This window comes from Corvus hawaiiensis, chromosome 24 (assembly GCF_020740725.1).
Source record: "Corvus hawaiiensis isolate bCorHaw1 chromosome 24, bCorHaw1.pri.cur, whole genome shotgun sequence".
NCBI lineage: Eukaryota > Metazoa > Chordata > Aves > Passeriformes > Corvidae > Corvus > Corvus hawaiiensis.
Genome location: NC_063236.1, coordinates 10,672,353 through 10,697,534, shown reverse-complemented (window position 1 = coordinate 10,697,534; position 25,182 = coordinate 10,672,353). Strand labels below are relative to the sequence as shown.

Below are 25,182 nucleotides of genomic sequence, written 5' to 3'. Positions count from 1 at the left end.
TGTACTGTTTTGTCTGTAACAGCCTTCTGGGGCTGGAGAAGTCCCTCAGCGGGCTGGCCGGGTGTTGGCAGGGAGCAGGAGCATTGCAGAGGATTGTTCAACTCTGGCCCAGACCGAGGGCATTGCAGCACAGCTCCGTCCGAAGGGCAGCAGGGAATGGGATCCCAGTGTAGGGAGGCACCTCGGCAGGGCCGTGGCAGGCAGTGGGGTAACGTGGCGAGGAGCGAACTCGCTCAGCGCATCCGTGTGTCCGGCCACTCTGCTGACCACGTCCAGCCGCACGCTCTGCTGCCAGACAGCACAGATGGCCAGGGCAGCAGGAAAAGCGTCCTGGGGACCTGAGGGACCTGGTCTGTCCCTCTGCCGTGTGCAGCCAAGAGCAGAGCTTGCGTTCCTGGGGCCACTTGCGGAGCCCAAGGCGTTCCCTTCCCCGGGGCTGCGCTCACGGCTCAGTCTGGGGGTGCTGCTCCCGTTCAGCCCATCCTGGGATCGCTCAGCTGCAGCTCTCCCGAGCTACCTGCCCCGAGCTTCCCCCCCTCCTCCGCTCTTTCTGTTCCAGACCAATTACCGGGAGCTCGCACCCAAAGGCAGCCAGCCAGGCGTTTATGCTGCAGCTGCCTGATCTGCATGTGCTCATGCTAATGGTGTGGAAACGATTCATGGTCGGCTTTGTGCTGAGTTTCCTGTGCCCTGAATTGAGCTCTGCTTGGAAAAAGGAGAGACCGCGTTCTCTGGATTTGAAATAATTAAAGAGGGGAACTTTTCTGTGTGCTGCTTACCTGGTTTTCAAACGCGTCACTGATGTAACGCTGTTGGCAGGACGATCGGAGCTTTGCGCGGAATCTGCCTTAAAGAGGCAAATAACAGATACATTCCTAAGAGGAATTCTTATTTATTCCTCAGAGGAATGGGAGAAACATTCTATTTGCAGCTAGAGAGTATTGGGAAATTCTCTGGAGATAAGATGCATTGCCAGGAAAGTCGAGCAGAAGTCCTCCTTCCGCAGAGGTTTTATGGCAGCTCTAAATCACTCGGAGATGGACTGGATAAGACACCTTAAACAGCCAGACCTGCGGTTTCTTCCCAGCACCCTGCAGGCAATTCCTCCCACTCCTCTTCCTCAGCTCGGGCACAGGGGCGGGTGCAGCCCCTGGCTGGATCAGCCCCGGGTGACACCGTGGCACCGCTGGCTCCAGCACCCCACCGGAGCCGCCGCAGCCGGGCAGGAGCGCCGGGCTCCATCAGGGAGTTCTCTGTGTGTGTTTAAAGCTCCCTGGAACAGCCTGTCGCTCCTGCAGCACGTCCCAGGGAGCCTTCCCGCTGTCCCGACCCGAGGGGGTTGTTCCCAGCAGGGTTCAGGTTCTTTGCCATAATATGATTTCGTGGGACGAGCGTAATTAGCTGTGACACATCTTTGCAACGATTCACCACCTTGGAGAATCGCAGACGAGCCGAACATCCAGCAGGATGCAGAGCCCCTCATCCCTCCGTGCATCGCAGCTGGAAAAAATAAGCACCAAGTTGAGGACTTTGCAGCGTTTCCTTTGGGAGACACCGAAGTCCTGAACACGATACTAAAAATTAATTATTTAGATTCCAGCCCTGCAATGAGAGCCATCTGGCCAGATGCCTTTACCCTTTCCAGAGCCCCCAGGAGCTCTCAGCACTCCACGCTGGAGGAGCGAGCTCTCCACATGTATCTGAACAGGCTGAGGCTCCTCCTGCCCTGGAGGAAGCACGAATAGAACCAAAATGACTCTCAGCACTAGGGTTCCTCAGCCATTCGGTTTCCTCTGGAATGAAGGCAGCCGTGAGCCCTCAGTGCCGCAGGAAAGGCGCGTGTTTGTCCGTGGGGACCGGGACTGCGCAGCGGAAACCACCCAGGCAAGGGCTGTGCCCCGGGACAGGGACTGGGGGGACGGCTCAGGCGATTCATTGTGCACGGCGAGGTAATTCCCATTTTGTGGGGCCTCTGTTCACAGTTCGGGTGCAGGAGGGACGTGTTTTCCTCTGCCACAGTCTCGGATTAGCCTGGATTTAAAGGCAGTTCTGTATTCTCAGTTTCAGATGTTTGTGGCCTTCAGGTGGTGGCACTGCCAGTGTCCTCCGCATAACCCAGGGATGGCGACTGTGGGGAAAGCCAATCCTGGTCTGGGAGAAGCTCTGGAGGAAGCAGGGAGAGGCTTTTTTCTGATAAAACTTCAGCGTTGGCTGGAGCAGGCCTGACCCAGGGGAGCCCTTGCCGGGGAAGAGACAAGAGGGAAAGGGTTAAAAGCTGTCTCCAGGCAGGAGAACAAAAACACCATTGCACTCATCTCCCTCACTGTGCTCATCTAATTACGTTATTTAACAGGATACCCTCTCATTGATTTTAATTACTCACATAATTTGGGAAGTAATTCACAGCACATCCCTGCAGGGTGCATGAGGCTGAGTCGGGAACAATGTGCTCGAGTCTTCCCGGCCACATGGAAGGAGGGGAGGGGAGGACGAGCCCCAGCCCCGCAGGCCAGGGGGCCCTGGGGATCTGTCCTTTGGGGAAGGCTCCTCCGGCATCGGAAGCCGGGATCCCCCGCAACAAAATATTGTCACCCGTGCGGTGCCGCAGGTCTGCCCCGGCCAGCACGGCCCCGAGTCCGGGGGTTTTGGGGATCCCTGGCTCGGGAGCGGCGATGCCCGGCCCCAGCTGCTGCCTGGAGGGATCCAAGCAGGTCCTGGTGTCCCTCCATCCCCAGTGCGGAGCAGCTGCGGATTAACTGTCCCTTTGATATTGGTGGGGTCCTGCCAGGGACGATTCGCTCCTGTGGCACTGACGGGGGGATGCTCATCCTGCCAGAGCCCCCCTGGCTTCCCTCAGCCAAACATTCTGGAGAGAGGAGCCGCTCCTGATCCCCCAGGACGGTTCACCAAACAGTCCCCGTCACTGGTGACTCTTAAAAAGCTTTTAACCACAGTCCTGCAATTTTAACTTTTTTTTTTTAAGGCCAGTTGCACACGGTTTAGCAAAATTGCACCCCCAGCACGCACTTGTTTGGTTTCTTCGCTGTCTTTTGTAAGTTCCCCACTTAATTAGGATGCAAACAATCCCAGAGGAATGTTTAATTAATATTATAAAGCAACAATGGGATGATTAAGCAAGTCTGGGCAGCTGCTATTTATACACAGGACATGTGGCACTTGTTGGGGGCGAGCGTGTCAAGGAAAAATCATTCCATGGATCTCTCCGTGCAATGTTATTGCTTGTTTTAATTGTCTGGTTCAGGCCTTTCCTCCTCTTTGTGTTCGCTCTGGCAGAGCGAGAGAAGCAGAGATTTAACTCGGTCTCTTGTTCAGCTTAATTACAGTGAAAGCTTTCAGGCGAGGAGCCTCCCTGCCACCCCTGCCCTGCCCAGCCACGAGGGCTCCACAAACAGCCCAGCGGAAGCTTCAGGCAGTGAATGCCCTAAAACTGGGCCAGGAATAGCATCTGGGAGGCCCCTTCGAGCAGAAAAGCATCCCCGAGGAGGGGCAGGCTGGGAGAGCTGGGGGGCTCTGCCAGGAGCAGCAGCGCCCGCTGGGCTCCCCCGTGCCAGGGCAGGGCTGGGATGGGGTGTCCGGAGATGCCCCAGAATTCATGGAATCACAGAACGATCTGGGTTGGAAGGGACCCTCAAGACCAGCTCATTCCACCCTGCGCCGTGGGCAGGGGCACCTCCGCCGGGGTGGAACGTGCTCCTCAAACGGCTCAGTGATGCTCTCATCCCCCAGCGCCTTCGTGGCACTGGGTTTTCGGGCATTTCCCATTTGGAAATGATTTCTCTGTAGCTTCTCAGAAGCCTGTGCACAACCTGAAGTAATTGTATTTGCCTTGGGTTGAACTCTTTTGGCACTTTCTAAAAATAAGCACTTGATTTCTTCTCCTTCCCATGGAGCTGCCTCTGCTGGGAGCAGAACCAAACAAACTGGTAAAAAATTAAAGGAAGTGGGAAATCCAACAGAAGGGAAGTGGAGATGGCAACAGCACAGCCCCAAGTCTGTCAGGAAGGTACAACTCACATCAGACAGTGGCAAATAAATTCGTGTCTTGCAGGGGATGGCCCCAGCTCTGCATGCTGGGTGCTGTCCCTCCCTCACTGCTCCTGCCCTGGCAGCTCCAGCCTTGGCACTGATGAGGCAGAATCCCAACCCCGAGGGTGCTCCAGGGCAGCAGGAGCCCAGCCCTGAGCCAAGCACCCAGAGCAGCACGATTTGGGGAGCTCTGCACCCCAGCACAGCCCCCAGAGAACTCCCTCCCTGCCCTTTCCCCCAAAAAATCAGGTTCTGGCAGCTCGAGGGACTTGGTCCCACCTCGGGCAGCAGGGGAGCCACCCAGGAGCCTTTCCCTCCTGCCCAAGAGCAGCTCTTGCTCTGACTCATCCTGACGTGTCTCATTCACCACCTCACACTTATTCAATTATTACTTCAGCCCTGGCCCCACTCTGGGAAGCTTATCTCACACCAAATCCTTCTCAGTCAAGCCCTAAACGCTGATTGTTTCAGAAAGAAAGGGCCAAAAGCTGCCCGTGGGCTGCTAATCAGCCTCTGCATCGTGCACTGAATAGAGGGAACACCCTGAGCTCGGCAGGGCAGCACATCCAGGTCCTGTTCCTGCCGAGGCTGGTGGGGAATGTGCCCCAGCTGGGACAGTCATTTCTAACACACCAAAATCACAGCCTGCCTCAGTGCACAGAGCCAGGGACAGCCGCTTCCTCGGGTCCTGCTCCTGACACCTGGATCCAGCCAGGTTCACCCAGCACCCCCTGGCAGAGGGTTTTGAGGCAGCCCAGTCCCTTGTCCAAGTACTCCTTTAGCTCAAATCCATCTCCTGGGGATGCTCAGCACCTCTGAAATCTTGGGGAGGGGGGCAGATGGATGCTCTCCTTGTTTCCATTGAAATCCCTGTACATTTCCAACAAGAGTTCAGAAAACAATTGGCTCCTGTTTGCCAAATTTCAGTTTCTTGCCAAATTTTGCTGCTTCTGCACTGGACAATATCGAGAGTGAGGTGACTGAGATGCACGGGACAGCACAGAAACCCTCAGGTATGGAAGTGTTGGTTCATCACAGTCACTGAGGTCGGAAAAGCCCTCTGGGATCAAGTCCAGCTGTCCCCCAGCACTGGCAAGGCCACCTCTGCCCCATGTCCCCAGGTGCCACATGCACAGGGCTTTGGAACACTCCCGGGGTGTTACAGAGGATGCTCTGTTCATTCTGTGTTTGGGGGAGCTCTGATGGTGCTGGAGCTGGAGCTGCTGCTCTGCCCACATCCAGCCCTGCCCTTGGCTCCGCTGGGCCCTTCCTGTTCCTGCACATTAATCCGTGACTGGAGCTGGAGCTGGCCGGTGTCAGGTCTCCCTCATTTCAAACATCATTTATCATAACGGATTATCCTGCAGGGGCTCCTGTGCAGTCATATTTAATAACATAAACTGCTTCAAATCAAATGATTTCTCCTGTGAATTTAAGCCAAACTGACGCAGCAGCTTGACACTTCTTATTCCAAAGCCAAATGAAAAATGGGTGTAGAGCACTGGAAGCCTGCGGCCCTCGAGACGTTGCACCCACGCAGTAACCATGGGCGGGGGGGTCGAGGTGCAGCGGGGCTGGAGTCAGTTTATCCAAGGATTTGTATCAGCCTGGGTAGGAAAGGGCAGCAGAGCTGCAACACTGCTCCCTTTCGCTCCGTTCCCCCATCACTCACCCAAAATGGGTTGCAAGAAACCGGATTTCCATGTAAAACACCTGCAGGGAAAGAGGCAGGATTAGAGATCACTCCCATGTCACAGAGGGCTCGGCTTGGGGAGCTCCTGCTCTCCTTGGGGCTGCTCTGGAGGAGACCCAGGCGCTTCTCAGGTTTCTTGGCTGGAAACCGGCGCTCCATGGAAATCAGTCCTGGGAGCCCCCGGCAGCACCCCCGAGCCGAGGCGGTCCCGACGGGCACAGAGGGGCCCTCATCATGCCAGAGGCTCCATAAAGCTCCAGTGTCCCCAGCCCACGGAGCCGCTGCCGCCCCGTGAATTTGCCCTTTGTTGGGTGCCTTGGGGCGGTGGCAGCGGGAAGCAGCTGCCACCCCGCCGGGCTGGCCCCTCGTGGGCGCTCGGAGCATCCTCCCTCCCCTGCACAACGCGCTCCTTGTGCCCCGGAGCCCGCCTGCCGTGCCAGCAGGGATTTGGGGCTGGAACGTCGGTGCCTCCCGAGGAAAATGCCAGGGATGTTTGACCTCAGGCGTCTGCCAGGGCCGGCGCTGGGGGAAACGGGCTCATCTGAGCAATCCCCGAGTCCCCAAGGTCCGTGGGGCAACCGGGGTCGAGTCCAGAGCTGGCAGGGCCGAGCCAGGGCGGGCACCTCCGACTCCAGCACGGGGCTGCACTCCCAGCTCTGCCACCGACTTGTCCAAAATCTCTGGCAAATGATTTCAACTTCTTCTGGAGCTGCTCCCTCTGAAGAGCATCCTGCTGGATATGAGGGACAGAGGATCCAGGACAAGGTGGTAACGGGGTGTCACTCACCACAGGAGGAACGAGCAGAGTTTCCTTGTGTGCAGCTTCCTGCAAAGGGAGGAGAAAAGGCTGGTTTCAGTCCCGGGATAATACAAAGTGTTTCCCCATTTCCCTGGAGTTGGGAAATAACTGAACTGGAGAGCTCAGCCCCAGGCAGGAGCGGCCGCAGGGGCAGAACTGTTCCAGGGCTGCTGGGAGGCTGCAGCATTGGCTAATTGGCCGTGGCTTGGGGCTACTGAGCCCAGAGCCCCCACTCCTGCTCCTCTCCCTCATCCTGCACAGGGTTTGTCTCCAAATTTGGGGAGTTTCTTCCCAGGAGGAAAGACAGTGCTGTGGCTGCAAGCCAGACCACTGACCAGCTGCTGCAGGGAAAGCAGTGCCAGATCCCAGCCCCAGCCAGGAGGCCGGGAAGGATGTTCAGCCCCAGCCAGGACGGCTGGCACATACTGGTTATTCACCAAATGGCACCTGGGCCTCTGGAAAATCCAATTTCATTCCTCAGTGCCTGGTCCTGGCAAAATAAATAGAACATTCATTAGTTTTGGTGATTTTGCAAAGGTTAATGGTGAATTTAACATGAATTTTCAAGTTTCTCTAGTGGCTGCTGGATGCAAGACGTCCCACACCAGCCACTGCAATGGCAGGAATGCAGCTCAGAGCCAGCGGAGCAAACCTGGATTTGAGCAGCCTGGGAAGGTGTCCCTGTCACTTGTTCGGGTCAACATTGCAACCTGCAATTAAAACTTCCCAGTGAGGCAGGACGTGTGGGATCATCTGATCCACACTGGATGGGAAAACATGACTTAAAATAACCTTTAGAAAACACTGAAAATAGACAGGTAAATACAGGCTGGGGAGTTTGAGAGCGGCGCGTTTGCAGAGGTGGCCGGGAATCTCTTTGGTGGAATTTGTGCACGGCTCAAAGAGGAGCTCGATGGCTCCAGGGGCTCCAGTGAAATTCTAAATGTGCCCCTTTGCTCACAGCAAAATGTTACTGTGCTCGGCTGGGTTCTGGTCAAAAGCAGAAGCCTGGGACTTCTGGGAGGTTTTTCTTCTCCCCTTTCTTTAGGACACGCTGCAGTGAAGCCACTTTTAACCAAGTGCTTCAGGACATTTCTGCTTGACACGAAACGGCGCAGCGGCTCCAGCGTGTCCCGGGGCGGAACTGGGGCTATTGTGCTAAAAACCCATTAAAGAAGAACTCTTCCTTACCCAGTGAGCAAACGGGAGAGGAGAGGGGTGGGAGCCGGGGCTTCACCCCGCAGAGAAGCGGCGCTGCGGAGCCGGGCAGCGCTCCCCGCCCGCTGCGCTTCTCGCACACTCCCATCTAGCGGCGAGCCCCGCTCCGAGCGCTCCCCGCCCGCCGCACGCACCGCCCGCCCTGCGCCCCATCCCATACACGAGACGTCTGGAAAACACCGCGCTCATTGGAATTACTTTATTACTAAAATATTTTTACATTTAGTAAAGAGAACCAACCTGCAAACAGCGTGCTTCTGGCTCCTCCTGAAAAAGGAGGTGCGGAGTGGGTTGAAGACAACCAACTGAAGTAACTATCCTTGTCCTAGTGCTTGGAAGTAGGCAGATGTTGTCACGTTATCCAGATGTTTTCATACAGTCTTGTTTGGGCTGCATTTAGAAACTGGGATCTCTATAATTCAACAGCTGCATCAGGAACACAGTTTTAGAAAAACCTATTTACAAAAAACTTTTTTCCCCCTGGTTTCCAATAAACTCTACAGCGGGTCCAGAACATCTGTCACACTTTAATTTCCCATTTTAACCAGCAGGACAAGGCCTGTGCTGAGTTTTCTCCACTGTGAAGATACATTTCTCTTCTCACTTACTGGGAAGTGAAGCAGGAGCAAGTCCTCCATCCCTGCGGGGATTCCAGCAGCATCCCCCGAGGACGGGACTGGGATCCCACAGGTGGCTCTGACTGCACACAGACAGGAGGATGGAGCACCCACGGGTCTCTTCATATCCTGCTCTTTGAAACTTTATGAAAGCAACAGGTATTAAAAAAATACAAGGAACAAACCCAAAATGAAACCAAAACCCCCTTCAGCTGATCAGGGACCACCAGCCAAAACAGGCTTTGAAACCGAGGATCATCCTCCAAGTCAGACCTTGGAATGAAACCAAACTTGTGCATATCAAAGCCATGGTACAGAGGAAATATTTGCAGCAATACAATCTTTTAACAGCCAAAAGAAAACACAAGAGTTGCCTGCTGTCCTCTGGGAGGGGTACATTAAATACAACACGGGGGGAGCGGAGATGCTGCCTCGGCAGAACGGGATGGGGGCACCTCACAAACATCCCTGATCCACCAGGACAGGAGAGGAACTCACAAAACATGGAGCAAACCCAAAGTCTGGAAACAGTAACAAAAACACAGAAACAAAAATGAAAATGTACTAAAATTTAATCATTCATAAAAGCTGTAATTTAATCTGTGACAGTAACACAAGAAGCAATATTAGAGTTGGTTTAGTATATTATATATTTTTGCTTTTAAAGCCATAGAAATCAGTTATCCCAGTTTTTTTCCTATAAAAGACCCATTTTTCCAAAGCATTATGCACAAACATTTTTAATTAGAATATAATGGCAGAATGAAAATAATGATATTCCGTAACTTTTAAATATAAAATGAAGTCAATGACTCAAAAAGTTATTTGTTGCAGTGAGTTTAAAGGGAAATTTTGGATAATATATATCTATAGTTATAGATATAAAATATAACAGTGGAACATTTTTAGTGCTTGATGGGGAGAAATGATGATAAAATGGTCAATATGAATTTTAATTATAGTAGCAATCTCTAACATTTGAAATGCATCCATGCTCCTTGGGATAATCATATGCTAGAGTCAATTATATTTATTTTCACATCTGTTAATTGCTGTTGCAAAGGAGGAGGAATATTGGCTTAAATTTCCAAGAGATAGACACAGAGCAACTGCTTTTTCCAGGGACTGTGTGCAAACCATTTTTAAGATCTAAATTCTTCTCGTAGTATATAAAAAACAGGAGAAGCTTCTTCCGATATGTTGTTCATTTCCATCAGGTTTTGAAGTTGGGAATGCTGGCACTTTCCACTTAGGCAACAGTTCTTCATTCCTGCAATCTGGCGAGAGTAAAACGAAATAAAAACAGAAGGTGATGGAGGGACATTTCTTACTCTGCTGATGAGATCAACGATCCCAAAGGCCCGAAAGCCAACGGCCCGTGCCCATAGGCAGCAGAACTCATTTCTCCCAGAATTCAGCTCTGTTTCTAGGTACAGAAAGGAGGAGATTGTGGGAAGTGTAACTCTCCAAGATGTTGTTTTATCACGGCCACAGAGCAGTGACAGACAACTGCCACCCGTCTGTCACTGCCCGATACCGCCAGTGCCCGGCTCAGCAGCTCCGAGCCAGGAGGCCTCCAAGGGCTCTGGAATTCACCCCTGGATGAGCAACACGGGCGAGAGGGATTTCATCTTTTGTATTTTGAGATGCTCTCAAAGCCTGATGAGTCAGAGATCTCCTGAGCCTGGATCCAGGCAGTGAATCAGGAGGAGATTTAGGGAGAGTGGTGGACGGTGGAAGGAGAAGGGCTTTAAGAACCCTGCCAACCCAAACCATTCCATGATTCTGTGATTCCAGGTGACTGAACAAAGGAACTCCTGCAGCAGTTCCCAGTATTTCAGTGCTGCTGCACACGGGATCCTGGGAGGGAGGGAAAGGGCAGAGATCGCTTCCTCCGCCTGGGGAAGCCCAATTCCATCCTGGCTGAGCAGGAGGGATCACCTGAGCAATAGGAAAAGCCACTTAAGGCTCTTCAGTTTCTTTTTCTAAAGCCATTGTTTCCCCACAGCCCTGAGCTGTTATTTTCTGGCACCCAAAGCTCGGGCTAAGAGCCTCATCCATCAGGGCAGCCCATTAGCAGCCGCTAACTGCAGAGCTCCACTGATCCTCCTCAGCCACACCTGGGCTGCCCAAAGGGCCATGGACAGCAGGGAATTCAGGCCTGGCAGAGTCCCCTGCCCTCAGGAATTCATCCCTGAAAGCCTTCTGAGTTTATCTCTAATGCTGCAGGACAGGCTTGATCAATACAGGACACACCAGAGGCTCTGGTGGGTCCCAGAAACCCTCTGAGGGTGACAGCCTGTGCAGCCCACCGTGACAAAGGCAGGTGGCAGAGCTGGGCCATCACCCAGTGCCCTCCTCTGCCTCTGAACGGGGACATTTCTGTCCCAAACCTGGAGCTACAGAGCTGCTGTTTCCTTCCAGGAGCACGACACAACAGCTGTGAGCACACAGAGTTCCCTGCCAAGATACACAGGAAGATTATTTATAGCTGTGTCCAGCCTTGGCATGTTTTTTTGGTTGGCTTTGGGTTTTTTATGTTTGTTTTGGTTTTTTTTTTTTTTTTTTGGTGGGCAGCTTTTTATTTCTGTGCCATTGAATCCCACGTCCCACGCAAAGCAATTTGTAACTGTCCCCAAAGCTCCCAGCACGGGGACAGCAGTGGCAGCACTAACACCAGAATTTCTCAGAGGATAAAAAGGAAGCAAAGCGAGCCCTGGTGGCTCAGAGCTCGGTGTCACAGGCCAGAGAGAGAACCCAGAGGAGTCAAAAGGAAGCTCCTGCTCAGCCACACTCCAGGAAGAGCAGCAGGGGGAAGGGGAGCTCTGAGAGGAGCAGCTCCTGCTCTGCTCACCTGCCCCACGTAGGGCTCAGACACCTCTTACCTGGCTCAGAGCTGCTGCGTGATGGGAGTCTAAAGCAGCAGACATGATTTCTTTTTAGGCTTCTTCTTTTCCACTGGTGTTTTTCTATTTATCTGTCTGACCAGGTCATAAAAGATCTGCAAATGAAAAACACAAGCTGAAAAATTCAAATAATAAAACACAAGCTGTCCAAACTGAGGCAGGCTGGGGAGCTGACAACTCTTTCCTGGTGGCTGTAGCTGTGTAAATTGAATTAAACTGCTTGAATTTATTAAATGTTTCTCAAGCAGCTGCTTATGGAAGAAGAAACACAGAGCTCCCATCCGTGTGCAGAACATAAAGGAGTTGAAAACTCAATTTATCATCACCAAAGCCTTCAGAAGAGCACAGCAATGAAATGGCAACAATTTCCTTGCTTTGGAAAAGTGGGAGAAAACTCGGGAATAACAAAGGGTTTTTTAAAGACAGGCATAATATCCTCAAGGATCATCTTCTCAGTGGTGCCCTCGGGCTGGAGGTGTCTGCAGACCCTGCCCCACCAGCCCAGAGCGTTCCCCCTGCAGGGAGGGGACAGGCAGCCCTTTCCCAACATCTGCCCTGAACTCCGACATTTCCACCAGGGGACATTACAGGGACCTCTTTCAGCTGCAGAGGTTTTGTGAACGCTGCTGCTGTCAGTTGTTTTCCCAGCAAGACTCAACCCATTTATAGCAAAATGAGCTTTGCAAAAATGCTTGGAGCTGGGTCACAGCACTGAGGAGAAATATTTCAACCTTCAGAGGGCTCCACCCTTGTCCTTGTTTATTTTTTTTCCCCTTCCTGGAGTGGCTGACAGCTCACAAATTCTTGTTGATTCCAGAGAAATTCAGAAGACAAAGAAACAGTTTATAACATACTGTAACAACTGAAATTTAAGATTTTCCTTTCTCATAAATTAGATTATTTAGGTGCCAGTACTGACTGTGAGTACAGAAGTCTGCAACAAGGTTTCAGGAATGCCACCATCCCTAAAAAAAGTCAGTGTGCTGCAAGAGCATCTCAGAGGTCACCAGAAGGACACTTGATTCACTCTGGATTAAAAGCTTATTATCTGAAAGGTTCGATTCACATTCAGCAAATGCATGCAGGAATTTATCACTCTTTCCCTAGATTTTAACAATTTTAGAAGCTCCAAAAGTAGCGAGAAAGCAAGAACAAACCCCAAAATAATGCAAATGCTTCCCGGCTCAGGAGCCAGCAGGACAAACTCCCAGTGCACTGAGCCGCTTCATTCACAGTTTCTCTTTGATTTCCTCAGCTTTTGTACTTTTCATAACTAGAAAATATCAATTGGCAGGAAACCAGAAAATGAAGATCACAATGAAACCAGAAACTCATTTTCTCACATTCTTCTCTGATGTGACCTCACTGGAGGCTGCAGAGCCGGCAGGGAAAGAGGGAGACCCAGGATTCCCACGTTAGGGATGAGGGGGTGTCAAACCAGGCTGTGCACCCACCCCGGCGCAGCCCTGGGCTCTGCCCCCCACAGAACCCCCTTCCCACGGGGTGAGGCACCTCCGCCTGATGAAGGTCAGTCTGCACCCCCAAACTGTGGAAATGCAAACAGCCCAGGATTTGTCACATCCCCTGGGGATGAGTTTGATGACTGAGCTGCTCGTTGCTTCATTACCAGTCCCAGTTTTACTCCAGCTCAGCCACACAAATAAATCCCTGCTGGCAGCGTGGCTCAGCTCTGCTGGATCCCTGAGCACTGCAGCCAGGCTAATCCCAGCCACAGGAGCTGCAATTCATGGAGCCTGCAGCTCCCTTCCCTGTCCACCAGCCCCACGCAGCACATCCTGCTGGCTGCCAGATCAGCCCTGGGCCCAGTCCAAGATCCTGCTGCTCCTGCTTATCACCCACCCCCTGAACGGTCCCACTTATCTGCTGGCACCAGCCCAGCTGTGCTGCACGGGGTCACCTTAGCTTTGTGCCTGGAAACTTGGCCTCTGTCACAGGCCGATAATTCCCAGCGCAGAATAAAAACGTGGTGCCTGACGTGGAGCAGAGCTCCCTCAGCACAACCCCACAGCCCCAGGCAGCAGGAAAAGGCACTCCAGAGCAAAGGGGGTCTCAGTGAAACTCAGGGAACTGCTCAGATCTGGGTTTTGGGCACTGTTTTGGCAAGTTGGGGCTTACAGAGGGCTGTGACGAGGTGTGTGCAGCCAGAAATGCAAATACTTCAAAACCGACAGCCAACACCACACAAGACAAGGAGTACAACAGGGCATAAATCCACGTTCAGAATAGCAGCAGTTATCTTGACAAAATATTCTTTCCAGATAAAGTTTATCTAAGCTCAGAGTCATGCAGCCAACTGGGCTTGCTCAGGACCCTCTGCTATTCATGGCCCCTGACAGAGGCTACAGACACACTCACCTGGGACGTCACCCTCCCTTGCAAAGAAAAGGGAGCAAATCTTAAAACAGACAGAAAGTACCTAAATACACTGCAAGGCAACCCCTCCTAGGCTGAGAATCCAGAATCATCCTGAATCTCCCCAGTTCAGACACACATGCTGGTTTAATGTCACGTTCATGCTGGGAAGACAGGGGAGCAGGTGGTACTTACCTCATTTACGTTGATTTTCGACTTTGCAGACGATTCTAGAAAGGCACAGTTACACCACTGTCGTGCTAAGTTCTGCCCTTGCTCTTTGCCCACGACTCGTTCTTCCTCCAGGTCACATTTATTGCCAACCAGAATCATGGGAACCTGCAGAGGAGCAAGCAGGAGCAGAGATCCATCAGCAAGTTCATGTACAGCGAGCTCTGTGCTGCTGTGGCTCTCAGACTGAGGAGGGGGAAATGCACTGAAATGAAAAATACAGTATGAAAAATACAGTATGAAGTATGAAAACCAATAAAAATCAGGAGTTCAGCGGAGCTGACAGACCAGGCTGGAATTTAGATGCCTGCTGGGAAAGGGTTGAGCAAAGTTCACACCACACACCCCCTGGTGCACTAGATTAAACATATACAAAACCAAATTATAGTATTTCAGCAGAATTTTAAGTCAGTAAAGTTGTATTTTCTGGTCTCTACACCTTTCTAGTCCAAAACCTAGTTTACTCCTGAAATGCATTTGAAGTGCCTTTCCTGTGACAGAGGCTGAGCTGCTGCCAAGAGCCCAGTTCAGAGCTCTTCTGTCTGTCCAACACACACACACACACACACACACACACACACACACAGTGTTTTCAGACATGTATTGCACGTTTCAGCCCCTCTGACCTGCCCTGTCAACCTGCCAAGCCACAAAACAATGAATGGAAGCACCTTTGAAAAGCACTGCCCTGACGCAGAGTGAAAAGGAACAGTCCCGTGCAGCCAAGTGTTCCCCAAGCCCCGAGCCCTGTCCCACCCCAGCACAACCTCACACACGGACATGTCCTGCACACACAGAAAAGGGGATGCTCACCACAACAGGCACAAACACTGCCCAGTACTTATTAGCTCAGAGTAATGCACATGTCCAACGAGTGCCCACCCAGCAGCTCAGCTCCTGAAAGCACAACACTTCCCCAAAATCATCCCATGCAACATCAACACAAACACTTGATTTGTGTCCAAAAGACCCATTCTACACTCATGATGCACATGCAGGCAAATCATTTGTTCAAGACAAGGGTGAGGTGGCATCTGCCCCTCTCCAGTCTCTGTCGTGGCTGTGGCCCTCCAAGATGTCACAAATAGGTACAAAAGTGTCCAAGGCCAGGCTGGGTGGGGCTTGGAGCACCCTGGGGTAGTGGAAGATGTCTCTGCCCACAGATGAGCTTTAGGGACCCTTCCAACCCAAGCCACTCTGGGCTTCTGTAACACCTCAAACAAGGGAACAAAAACCATGCAGGAATGTCTCCCCAACAACCGCAGCTCGCGCTGCCAGGTGCCATTTGCACACCTGCACGGTGACAGGAGCGGCCCCAGGCGCTGCCCCAGCTCCGTCTCCCCCACTGCCCCCAGTGTGAGGCAGCTGCAGAGCTCAGGGCTGTGCACACCCTGACCTGGGGGCTCTGCTCACGCTGAGTTCGCTGGGCCAGCTGCACCCTCGGCTCCGGGGATGACACAGGCTGAGAGCAGAGCAGGACGGTGCCGCAGCCCAGCGCCATTTCCTGTTTCCCTCACACTGAGCAGCAGAAAAAAAACCCTAAAGAGCTGCTGATAAGGGTGTGCACCCGCTCCATTTCCTCAAACATTTCATTCTTTGTGCAGAAAACGAGTCCTTTCCAGCTGGAAAATAAATCACTATCCGCTTCCTTTGGTAATTTACAACACACTGTGTGTTTTTAATCTACTTCAGTGTTAATATTTGTAGTCTCTTCCTGACACAACTACAGTCAAGATTAATTTCTGTCTTTAAAACTCCCAGCCATACCCATTAGAAAGTGATCATATTCTTATTTTTGAGACATAAATTTTACTTATTTCATCAGAAACCTTAAGTCAGTACAGATGAAGCAAATGCAAAAAAAGTTCATTTGAAATCAGAGATCTACAGGACATTTACAACTCTATCAGCTTAATCCTGTTCTTTACAGTTTTCTAGATAGTTAATTTTCTCATACTGAAACATGAAAATGTGTTTTGAACGTGCTCAGCAAAACACTAAAGACGTGAAATAGTAGGGCAAAAAGTGATACTGAGATGAGTAAGCAGTACAGGTTTGAAAAGACATGAAACTCTGTGTAAGGTTATTTCAAAAGGTGTTAATGGTTTATCCAAAAATGGAGTTTGGTGAGCCTCTGATAATTTCCTGTTAGGTGTAGAAGATTGGAATTTAAACTCTTCCAGACATATATAATTTAATGATTTATGTATTGGGACTTTAAGACACATTCTGATATGACAAACAGGGGGGAGACATTTCCTAAGTCAGCAAAATGCAGCTTAAACATTCAAAAGGTTCTCAAGCTTGGATTCAGCAAGTAGCACACAAAGCAAATAAATGCATTTTAACAATGCAATCAGATCCCTGCAGTCCAAAGGGAAGCAGCAGTGTCTGTTGTGGGATGAACCTGCCCAGCTTAGGGTGCAAATTCCCCCTGTGAGCGCAGCCCAGCTCCCAGTGCAGCCAGCACAGGATCCTGTCAGCAGGGATTTACCCCAGCATAATCCCTGCCTCAAGGAAAAGCAGTTTTGCATAAATAGAAGCTCAGCTTGTTAAACCAAGGAGGGGCCCAGAGCCATTCCAAGCAGGTAAGCAGCACACAGATGATGCTCCAAGGGAAGCAGCCACCCTCGGCCCCAGCCTGTCCCACCTTCTGTCAAACAGCAAACTCCCCACAGATGACTTTTCCTGATTTTAAAGAGTTTTAAACAACCAAAACAACAACCCAAGGCTCTATCAGACCCTTAATGGTTTAGTTCACGCAACTGTGTGACCTCCTTGGGTGACAGATTTTGCCAAGTGACCGAGAGTTGAGAAGCTGCTCCAGGGCTCCAGAGAATTCCCAGCTGACCCCTGGGAAACGTGACAGCTTGGAACCTCAACTTTCCCTTCTCACATTTGGAATAGCCCCTGTCAGTGCAAGACAGCTGCAGAGCTACCGAGAACATCATTACTGTTGAGTTCAGCTATTATTTTTCCCTAAATCTGAAGGAAATAAAGCACAGCTATAGCACAGAGGAAGAAGAAAATGCAAATCCTGGAAAGGAGTTTAAGGCACAAAAAATAAGTGATGTTGTTTTCAATCAACTCCCACCACTTCAAAAGACTGTGGCTTCCAGGACTTGGGAAAATCTGGTTTTGTGATGCCCCTTAGCAGGTGCTGGGCCTCAAACAACAACACTGGAAACTACAAGGCTCTGGAAACTTACTCAACACTAACCAAGAATATTCTTTGAAAGAAATTTTGTATGGAAACACACAGGAATTTGAGAGCAAACACTTTCTAATCATTTGCAGAAATAAAACCAACACATTCTACTCACATCTTCAGTGTCCTTAACCCGTAAAATCTGTTCCCGCAGGTCCTGTAGGTCGTTAAACGTGGACTGTGCTGTTATAGAATATACTAGTGCAAACCCCTGCCCATTCTTCATGTAGAGATCCCTCATGGCTGTGAATTGCTCCTGCAATCAAATATTTTTTAAAGTAATTAGCTGGTGAATGCAGCTAATGAATAGTTACAAAGGAATACTTTTATTCTACTGGAGACAAGAATACAGTGCCACACAGCATGGATTTACATATTTACCCCTCACAGAAACCCACTGAAGCATGGAAATTGAATAAAAGCATTAACACGCTCTTTCCCTTTGGGTTTTTTTTTTTCCTTAATAGAGAAAAGGGCTTCTTGAAAAAATGGGGAAAAGATGAAGAGCAGCAATAAAAACATTTCTGCAGACAGACTGAAATGCCAGAGCAGGCTGGACAATGCCAGCTTGGAGCTGCCTCTGTCCCACCAGGGAAAGGACTTTTACCATGCCCACACAACCACTTCTGCTTCTGCTGTTGAGAATTGTCAACGCTTTCTCAAATCAACTTCCAGGGAGCACCACCTGCCCTGGGATGGGCTGCCAGCCCCCACAGGGTTTGTCTGCTCGGGGACAGGGCTCTGCCAGCTGCAGGTGACACTGGCACGGCCAGGGGAGTCACCCCAGCTGTGAGGGACAACAAGAGCCTCCCCAGCAGCACGGGGCAGTGCCAGGGAGGTGCCACCATGCGAGGGAGGGTTCCTTGGCAGGTGCAAGGTCTGCTGAGGAAATCTCCCCACCACAGGCTGATGTGACTTGCTGGGAAGCACCCCCTGTGCCTGGCACTGGCTGCAAGCTGTGTCCTTGTATTCTGGCCACTTGCAAAATTAATGTTTAAAATGCTCCCGGACCAGAATGTTGATATGGGGGATGGCAAAGGGAAGGGCAGTGGCACAGGAGGCACCAACCTGTGTGTCCCAGCACTGGGGCACCAGCTGGGGACAGAGCTCACCAGGCCACTGGCACTCACCACACTGGGTTTGGGTTATTTAACAAAATCCTTCCATTTACCTTACTGCAGCTGATTTATTGCTTTCGCTTGGGCAGGATTATCATTCTTAACAAAGAAACTCCCCAGCAATGAGACAAAGAAATGCCACTTACTGTCCCTGCTGTGTCGAGGATCTCCAGCATACACTGTTGACAGTCTACTTCCACTTGCTGGGGAAAAAAAGGGAACAAACTGTTCAAAAATTGTCTGAAATGGGACAGGCAAGAGGGATCTCAGCTCAGTTTGTACTTCTGCCACAAAGGGCTCTTAGCAGAGCAGGCACCTGCACTTCCCCAGGGCTGAGCAGCACTGCTGTTAGAGGATTAATTATGCCCCAAGCCAGGCATTTGGGTCAGCTCACATGCTCCAGGACTCCCTTCACTAGCAAGCCTTAAATGAGTAGCTCACTGTAAACTCTCAACTTAAGTGAGATTGTAAATATCTCGACTTAATCCACTCTTACAAATCAAAGCACCTTAAAACTTTAATTTTTCTTTGCTGCTGGGGGAGAAGGGAATAAGGAAGAGAAGAAAATGCAAAATATTTCAGGATCCTCACAGTAAGACGTTGCAAATCTTCCACTCACTGAGAAATGTCTCAGATCTAATGAGGGTAATTCCAGGAAATTCAAGTAAATTTAACAGCAGAACTCACACCACAATTTACATTTACTTATCACAGGCACAAATGTCACAAGTTTTTAGTGTATGTTTGGGTGCCTTTAATGCTGGTGACATTTATGCTAATCCGTGAAACAATGGGTCACTTGACATCCATCCAGGGAAGAAAGCAGCTCTGTGGCTGGAATTATGTAACAGCTCAGGGATCCTACACAGACTTCTGCTCAGCAATTCCAGCCCTGCATCCAAAACAGCTCCCAAGAATTTCATATTCTCTGTGGCACTTGAAAGAAATAAAAACAATGGTGTTTTACCTTTCTGTATGAATCTTCTATTGTTGGATCATATTTTTCAACAAAAATTCCCTGAACGAACTGTACAGTCTGGGGAGGAAGGAAAGAAGAAAAAACCTAAGTGAGCTGAACACAACCAGAAACATTCACCAAGAAGCTCTTTAGGAAAAAGTAACAACAGTAAAACTGCTCTGCTGCTAAAAGTCAATAGTGATGACCAGAGAAAAAGACATAAAAATTACAATTTTGAAAAAAAAAATAATCGTGTATTTTCTGTTAAAATCCCTTTATTCAAGCATGTTTTCAAAACTGTTTTGCACGTCAACTGTTTGCTTGCTTTTCTCAGAAAAGAGGATATCCTCAAAAATGCCTTTACTCCACTGCCTGTGACTTTAGGATAAAAATCGCCAAATATGGAAGCCTTGAAATTTCAGCAGAACCACTGGCAACCTGTGCACTGTGGAAAATGCACATTTCAGTCCAAATCAGCCCAGAGTCACCGCGGAGCTGCCCTGGACTGCACACCCAGGGACAGGCAGAGCAGCAAGTGCAGCCTGGAGAGCCTCCAGACACTCCCTGTGCACAAACCACTGAAGGAGGAGCCCTCACTCCATTCACAGGGAAACTCTTTCTTCCCTGTAATTATGCAGAACAAATCTACTCAGCATTTCCCACCGAGCTGTCACATGGATGTGACCATCCCTGGACAGCCCAGCTCCGTGCCCTGGCTTCTGCCAGGACAGAGTTTTCCTTCTCCTCTGGGAGGCAAAGCTCCTTTTTCCTTTTCACCCACAATAACTTGCAGTAAAACAGCACAGGAGCGTCTGAAGATTTGGGTGATATCTGTAAAACACGGTGGTGTTTGTTTGTGCAGCTGAGATCCCAGCACAGAATTTTGTCTCTTGAAAATCAACAAACACACCAGATACCTTTTGCCAACTGAACCTTTCACAAGTTTTATACATAAATACTGCAAATTTGTGAGGGAAGTCTGAGAAGCCACAACTACCTCATTTCAAAATCATTATCTATCCCTAAATAAATGTATTTTACACTCTAATGAACGATATCCCTAAATAAATGTATTTTACACTCTAATGAACGAAGTCTCTGCTTCTCCAACATTTTCTTCTCACACTAAACAGTTGTCCCAGTCTGCCTGAGGTAACAGATCTCAGCAAAATCCTTACAGTAAGACACGCCTATGAACGTGGATAATCAACAACAAACCCAGCAGCCAGAGCTGTAGGTTACAGATTGTGTTTTAGGATTGTTTCTGTGTATTTCAGCATGGCCAGGCTAGCACAGCTGCTCCCCAAAGAGGTCCAGAGAAGGCAGAGGAGGAGGCAGCTCTTTGCCAGAGGCTCACACATGAGCACTGTCACATCTGTCCCGCTCTGTTTGGGGAACTCTGTGAGCCGGCCCTGAGTGTGAGAATCTGACAAACCACTCCTGACACGTCATACTCAATCTCTGATGGGCTTTCTTTTCACCTATCATAAATAAAAATACAGGCCAAGGGAGAAGCTACAAATCTGGGGGTGGTTTTGGGTTAAGTAGATCCAAGACTTTTAGAAGTTTCTCTTTGTTTTGGTTGTGCAGCCCAACTTTAGTTTCCAGTTCTATGTAAGACTCTGCACCACTGGACACCCTTGTAAACAGTGTCCCCCCCTGCCACTCCAGAAGATTTTTAGCCTCAGAAATGGGATAAAACTGCTGTACAGGAAACAAAAGTTGCTGAACAACGGTGGCTTTCTAACTGTGAAGGTTTTCTGCTACTCCCTCACTGTTACCAGAAGCACCATCGGCACTGTATTGGCACAGAAGAGTTAAAACAACAGGAGGATCTGCAGTGAAACAACCCCAGATTGTCATCTGCACTCGAATGGAAACAGAGCTGCAGATGAACACCAGGCTCTTTGTTGCACAGGTCAGTTTATACAGTTGGAAGAATGAAATTTAAAGTGACCCCCATATTATTTTAAATCCCACCTTGTAGCCTCTCCTTGCTAATGCTTGTAAATAAGTACACAGACTCTTTGAAAGCTAAATATTATCCACTCTTAGCTGCTAATTGGCACTTACTGTGTGCTCTTACAAACATAATGGATCTATGCTGCATATGAATTACCAAATATGCTGACTTAGCACCCAGCCTGTCAGAAAGAATTTAACTTTTGTTTACTAGACTATTTGAGTATTTGCATTTCAGCTGTTAAAAAGGTCAGTGGTGGTGCTGACTCAGACTTCACATCACAAAGAAGGAAATTCAACTATGTCAGACGCTGAGTAATTTTTATTTACAGCATACTACTAAGTGCCCTGTTTCACCTAGTGAGTCTTTCAGTGTTACACAAGAAAATTAAGATAATCGAGGAAGTGCTGGAGGAAAAAGTAATACAGATTGCTTAAACTGCTGTGGAAGAACAGAGCTTGTAAAAAAGTACACCTTGTAAACATCTTGTAAAGATTAGGATGGGATTGCTGAAAGAGTGCATCAAATTTGATATATAATTGAATAATCTCTCCTCCTGTTCACCTGGATCCCGCAGGTGATTTACCAGGACTCTTACCTGGTTGTACCAGCAGAATGAACAACGGGGCAGGACATGAAAGGCTGCTCAGCCATTATCATGTCTGTGACAAGGAACACTGCAGTTCCTTGTTGTAGATAACTTCACACTTGACCAGTTCTTTGCCTTTCTGTTGGAGAGAGCTGCTTGACTGGTGAGTGATAAATGGGTGACACAAGTCCCTCTCACAATGCTTTGCTATCAACCCTGCTATGCAAACCTCTCCTTGGGAACAAGACAGGCACTTAAGGAGTGCAAAGTGTCATCAATCTGCTCCTCCCTCTGCTCTGCACAGGCTGCAGAAGGATTCTCAGTCCTGGTGTTTTGAGCCCAGGTGCTCACTCGGGATGGAAAACACGCAGCCTTCGAGGTGTGCAAGGCTGAACCCCCTTAATCCTGTGATTGATTCCAGCCAGACTTCTCTTGCTGTAGCAGGCTGGTTGGGCTTTTGATACTCACTCCAGCCATGTACAATACAACACCCATGCAGGAAGCAAACATGAAATGCTAATTATCAGCAACTAATCACCTCTCCAAAACCATGACATCCCTCCACAGCTCTCTCAGCAGCGTCACAGTGGCTACGTGGAAGTCCTGGCACGTATTAAAAGGCACACAAATACCCCAAAGCCTCAGTAACCTGCTCTGCAGTGAGACAGGGCTGTGTATGGGCTTCAGAGCTGCTTCCCCAAACTCACCAGAGCGGACTTGCCCACACCTCCTGAACCAAGGACCACCAGCTTGTACTCACGCATGGTGTGGTCTGTTCAGAGAGCGACCTGCAAGGCAGGAGAAAAGGCAGCAGTTAAAACACAGAACTGTGACAATGCATCCTGAAAGCAGCAACACTCCCCCCTCACCCAATCCTCTTGAGAACGAGAATGTCTTTATTAACAGCTCTGGGTTTCGTTTTTCCACCTGGACACTCAAGTGGGGAAGGCCACTCCGACAGCCCCAGGTTACAGGAGTTTGCCAAAGCTGGATCCCTCCGCCTGGCAGTGCTCGGACAGGAAGAGGATGGACACACCATGGGACAAACACGGAGCCTGTCCCAGCTGTGCCGGGCACCACGAGCTGTCACCGCCTGCCCCCTGCTTCCTCAGCATTTCATGGCACAAACCAGAGTATGAGACAAGAAAATTAGATCAGAAAGATGCAAGTGGAGAGCTTTCCTTCTCCCCTCCACCCCCAGCAGGGAGGGATTTAGGTCAGTGTTCTCTCCCTGGAAAAGGTCAGGCCCAGCACACGGCTGCCAAGGCAGAGCTCTCTGCTCGCCCAGCACAGACTCTGCCTTTTTATGGAAATCTTGCAACTCCCGCAGGTCACTACGCAGCACCAGAAAACTTCTCATTCTCCTCGAGATTCCCTGACAAATAAGGCAAATGACAAAGCTGGTGATAAACACTTTACTCTCTGTTTACATTAGAAGCCAGGCTGGGCTGTCCCGCTGGCGGAGCTGCAGCAAACAATGAGCTCAGCACGAATCCCCCCTTCCCCACGGACAGCGCTTCCTTCCCAAGTAAGGCTGCACACACTCGAGTGCTGGGAGCCTGGGCAGCCTCCCCTCCTCTAAGGCATCTCAAACTAACGTTGCACAGGATATTTATGGGTTCACTGGCTACAGCCTTTAAAAAGAAAAACGTCTTCCAAGGAGTTTGATAGAGACATGTATCACCTTGTCGACTGCCGTGAACAAGCCTGTGAAGAACAGGGGTTGTATTTTTAGCTTTGCAATGTGGTCAACTCCCTGACAATCCATGTCGCAAGTTTATGTAATCATTAAATCGGGACAGGTTCTCTTCTGTCATTTCAGCTCCCAAGGGGAAGATGTAAAACAGAATCAAGACGAGGAATCCCCTGTGCTGCTGCTCACCCATCACCAGTCAGAGCTGAACTGGGACCTGCTGCTCAACAGGGAGCTGGAGACCCTCCCCAAATATCCTCCCTTAGCCCTCACCCTCAGCCACAGCCTGTTTCATGGGCTGAATGTCACACAAGTACGGGTTTAAACAAAAATTTTAAAATCCCACGTGCAGCTGGAGAGAGACGCAAATTTCTGTGTTCAGTTCAGCAGGACTTTAAGCTCATTCTGAAGGCAGAATAACAGAAATAAAGGACTTGCCTGTGCTGAGGCTCTCTGCAGTCACATGGCCAAGCTGCCCTTCCCTTATCCAAGCCCTGGAGAGGGAGTAAGGCTCAAGCTGTCAGTGCAGCCCATCGTTTTAAGCACCTGGAGGAGGTTTTTCTTCAACTCTTGAAGCCCATGTGAGCTGCAGTTGCCTAACTGCAAATTGTGAAATCAAGTCAAACTGAAAGGGGTTTTCCAGAAACTGTCTCAAAGCAGAGCAGGCAACGTCTGTGCACACCAGGACATTGACAACAGTTTTGGCTAAATTCTGGGAACCGTAAGCTCTTCTGCTTGAACATTTCCCTGAGAAGTAACATTCACTTCCTTTCTTTCAAAAATCATGATTTTTAATGGGAAGGAGAGGGGAATTCCAATTAACAATTATTTTCCCCTTGATAATCCCTAGGAATTAAAAGGTGATGCATTTTTTATAAAGCATAAATGCAACTTATTGATCCAGTTTGTCTTCATTTTCCTACAGCCCCACAGTCAGTCCCACCGAAGAAAACCCAGAAAGCAATCAAGCTAAGGGTTAAATTTAGCTGTGAACTATTTCACTTCTTATTTATAGTAGAAAATACTTGTGGGAAAGTTTAGGCTGGGAGCAGTACAAGACTAACTTCTCATTTCTTCTCTACAGTATTTGCTAATTTTTTTTTCAGGTGCAACAGGAAACCAAGATCCTGAAAGGCACGAGCCTTATTACTGTAAACCCCACATGCCTTAATTATCTTGTAGCTCTTTCACAAGTATGTTAATGTTATCTGTTTATACAACATGAATAGAGTGCTCAAGAAATTACTATGCTGCATCCCAGCCAACTTTTCATTTGGCAACTGTTGAAGCCCACCTAAATACAGTCAGACACAGCAGCATTCATTTCCATCCAGAGCTCTCTGTAGTAGAGTCACATGCTGTGAAGCAACAGCTCCATTTCAAAATGGAATTAAATTGTGAGTGTTAAGTGTTCCTTTAGAGTCAAGAGAAGAGTATGATTGCTAAGAAGTAAAAAAAAAATTAACTGTAAATGCTGTGAAACTGGCCACATTAGTTCTGAATGCTGTGGTGCAAAAACAAAGCAAAAGCTGAGTGTGTCTCCTTGCTCCTGGCTCCCTTTTCCCAGGCACAGCCACCGAGCTAGAGCAGGACAAGCCCGGGGCACAGAGCACGTGTCACACCCCCAGCACTGCCCTGAGCTGCAGCTCCCTCTGCCCATTTCATCACTCTCCAAACCACCTCCATCACCTACAGAGTGATCAGGCAGAGGGTTCTTTCTTCTGTAATCATGAAAAACTTTGCTTCTACACCATCAAACACCTGATACA

At 49.4% G+C, this 25,182-nt stretch overlaps 1 protein-coding gene and 1 long non-coding RNA gene across 3 annotated transcripts in view; both read right to left on the bottom strand.

The window, feature by feature from the left end:
* Positions 1-1,563: 1,563 nt before the first annotated feature.
* Positions 1,564-3,580, bottom strand: LOC125337818. The gene is made up of 2 exons (XR_007208137.1): positions 2,384-3,580; positions 1,564-2,238 (listed from the first exon to the last, which is right to left on the bottom strand). It is a non-coding gene; the product is annotated as an uncharacterized LOC125337818 (long non-coding RNA).
* Positions 3,581-8,928: 5,348 nt separating this feature from the next.
* The window catches only part of RAP1A (RAP1A, member of RAS oncogene family), a 30,907-nt gene continuing 14,653 nt past the window's right edge, over positions 8,929-25,182 (bottom strand). For both annotated transcript variants that reach the window (XM_048327976.1, XM_048327977.1), the window contains exons 3-9: positions 22,428-22,508; positions 19,178-19,246; positions 18,357-18,413; positions 17,208-17,348; positions 13,849-13,992; positions 11,260-11,375; positions 8,929-9,651 (exon numbers count right to left, since the gene is read on the bottom strand). In XM_048327976.1, the coding sequence (XP_048183933.1) occupies positions 11,289-11,375; positions 13,849-13,992; positions 17,208-17,348; positions 18,357-18,413; positions 19,178-19,246; positions 22,428-22,484 (555 nt within the window). In that variant the 5' untranslated portion in view covers positions 22,485-22,508 and the 3' untranslated portion in view covers positions 8,929-9,651; positions 11,260-11,288. The remainder of the gene's footprint in view (positions 9,652-11,259; positions 11,376-13,848; positions 13,993-17,207; positions 17,349-18,356; positions 18,414-19,177; positions 19,247-22,427; positions 22,509-25,182) is intronic.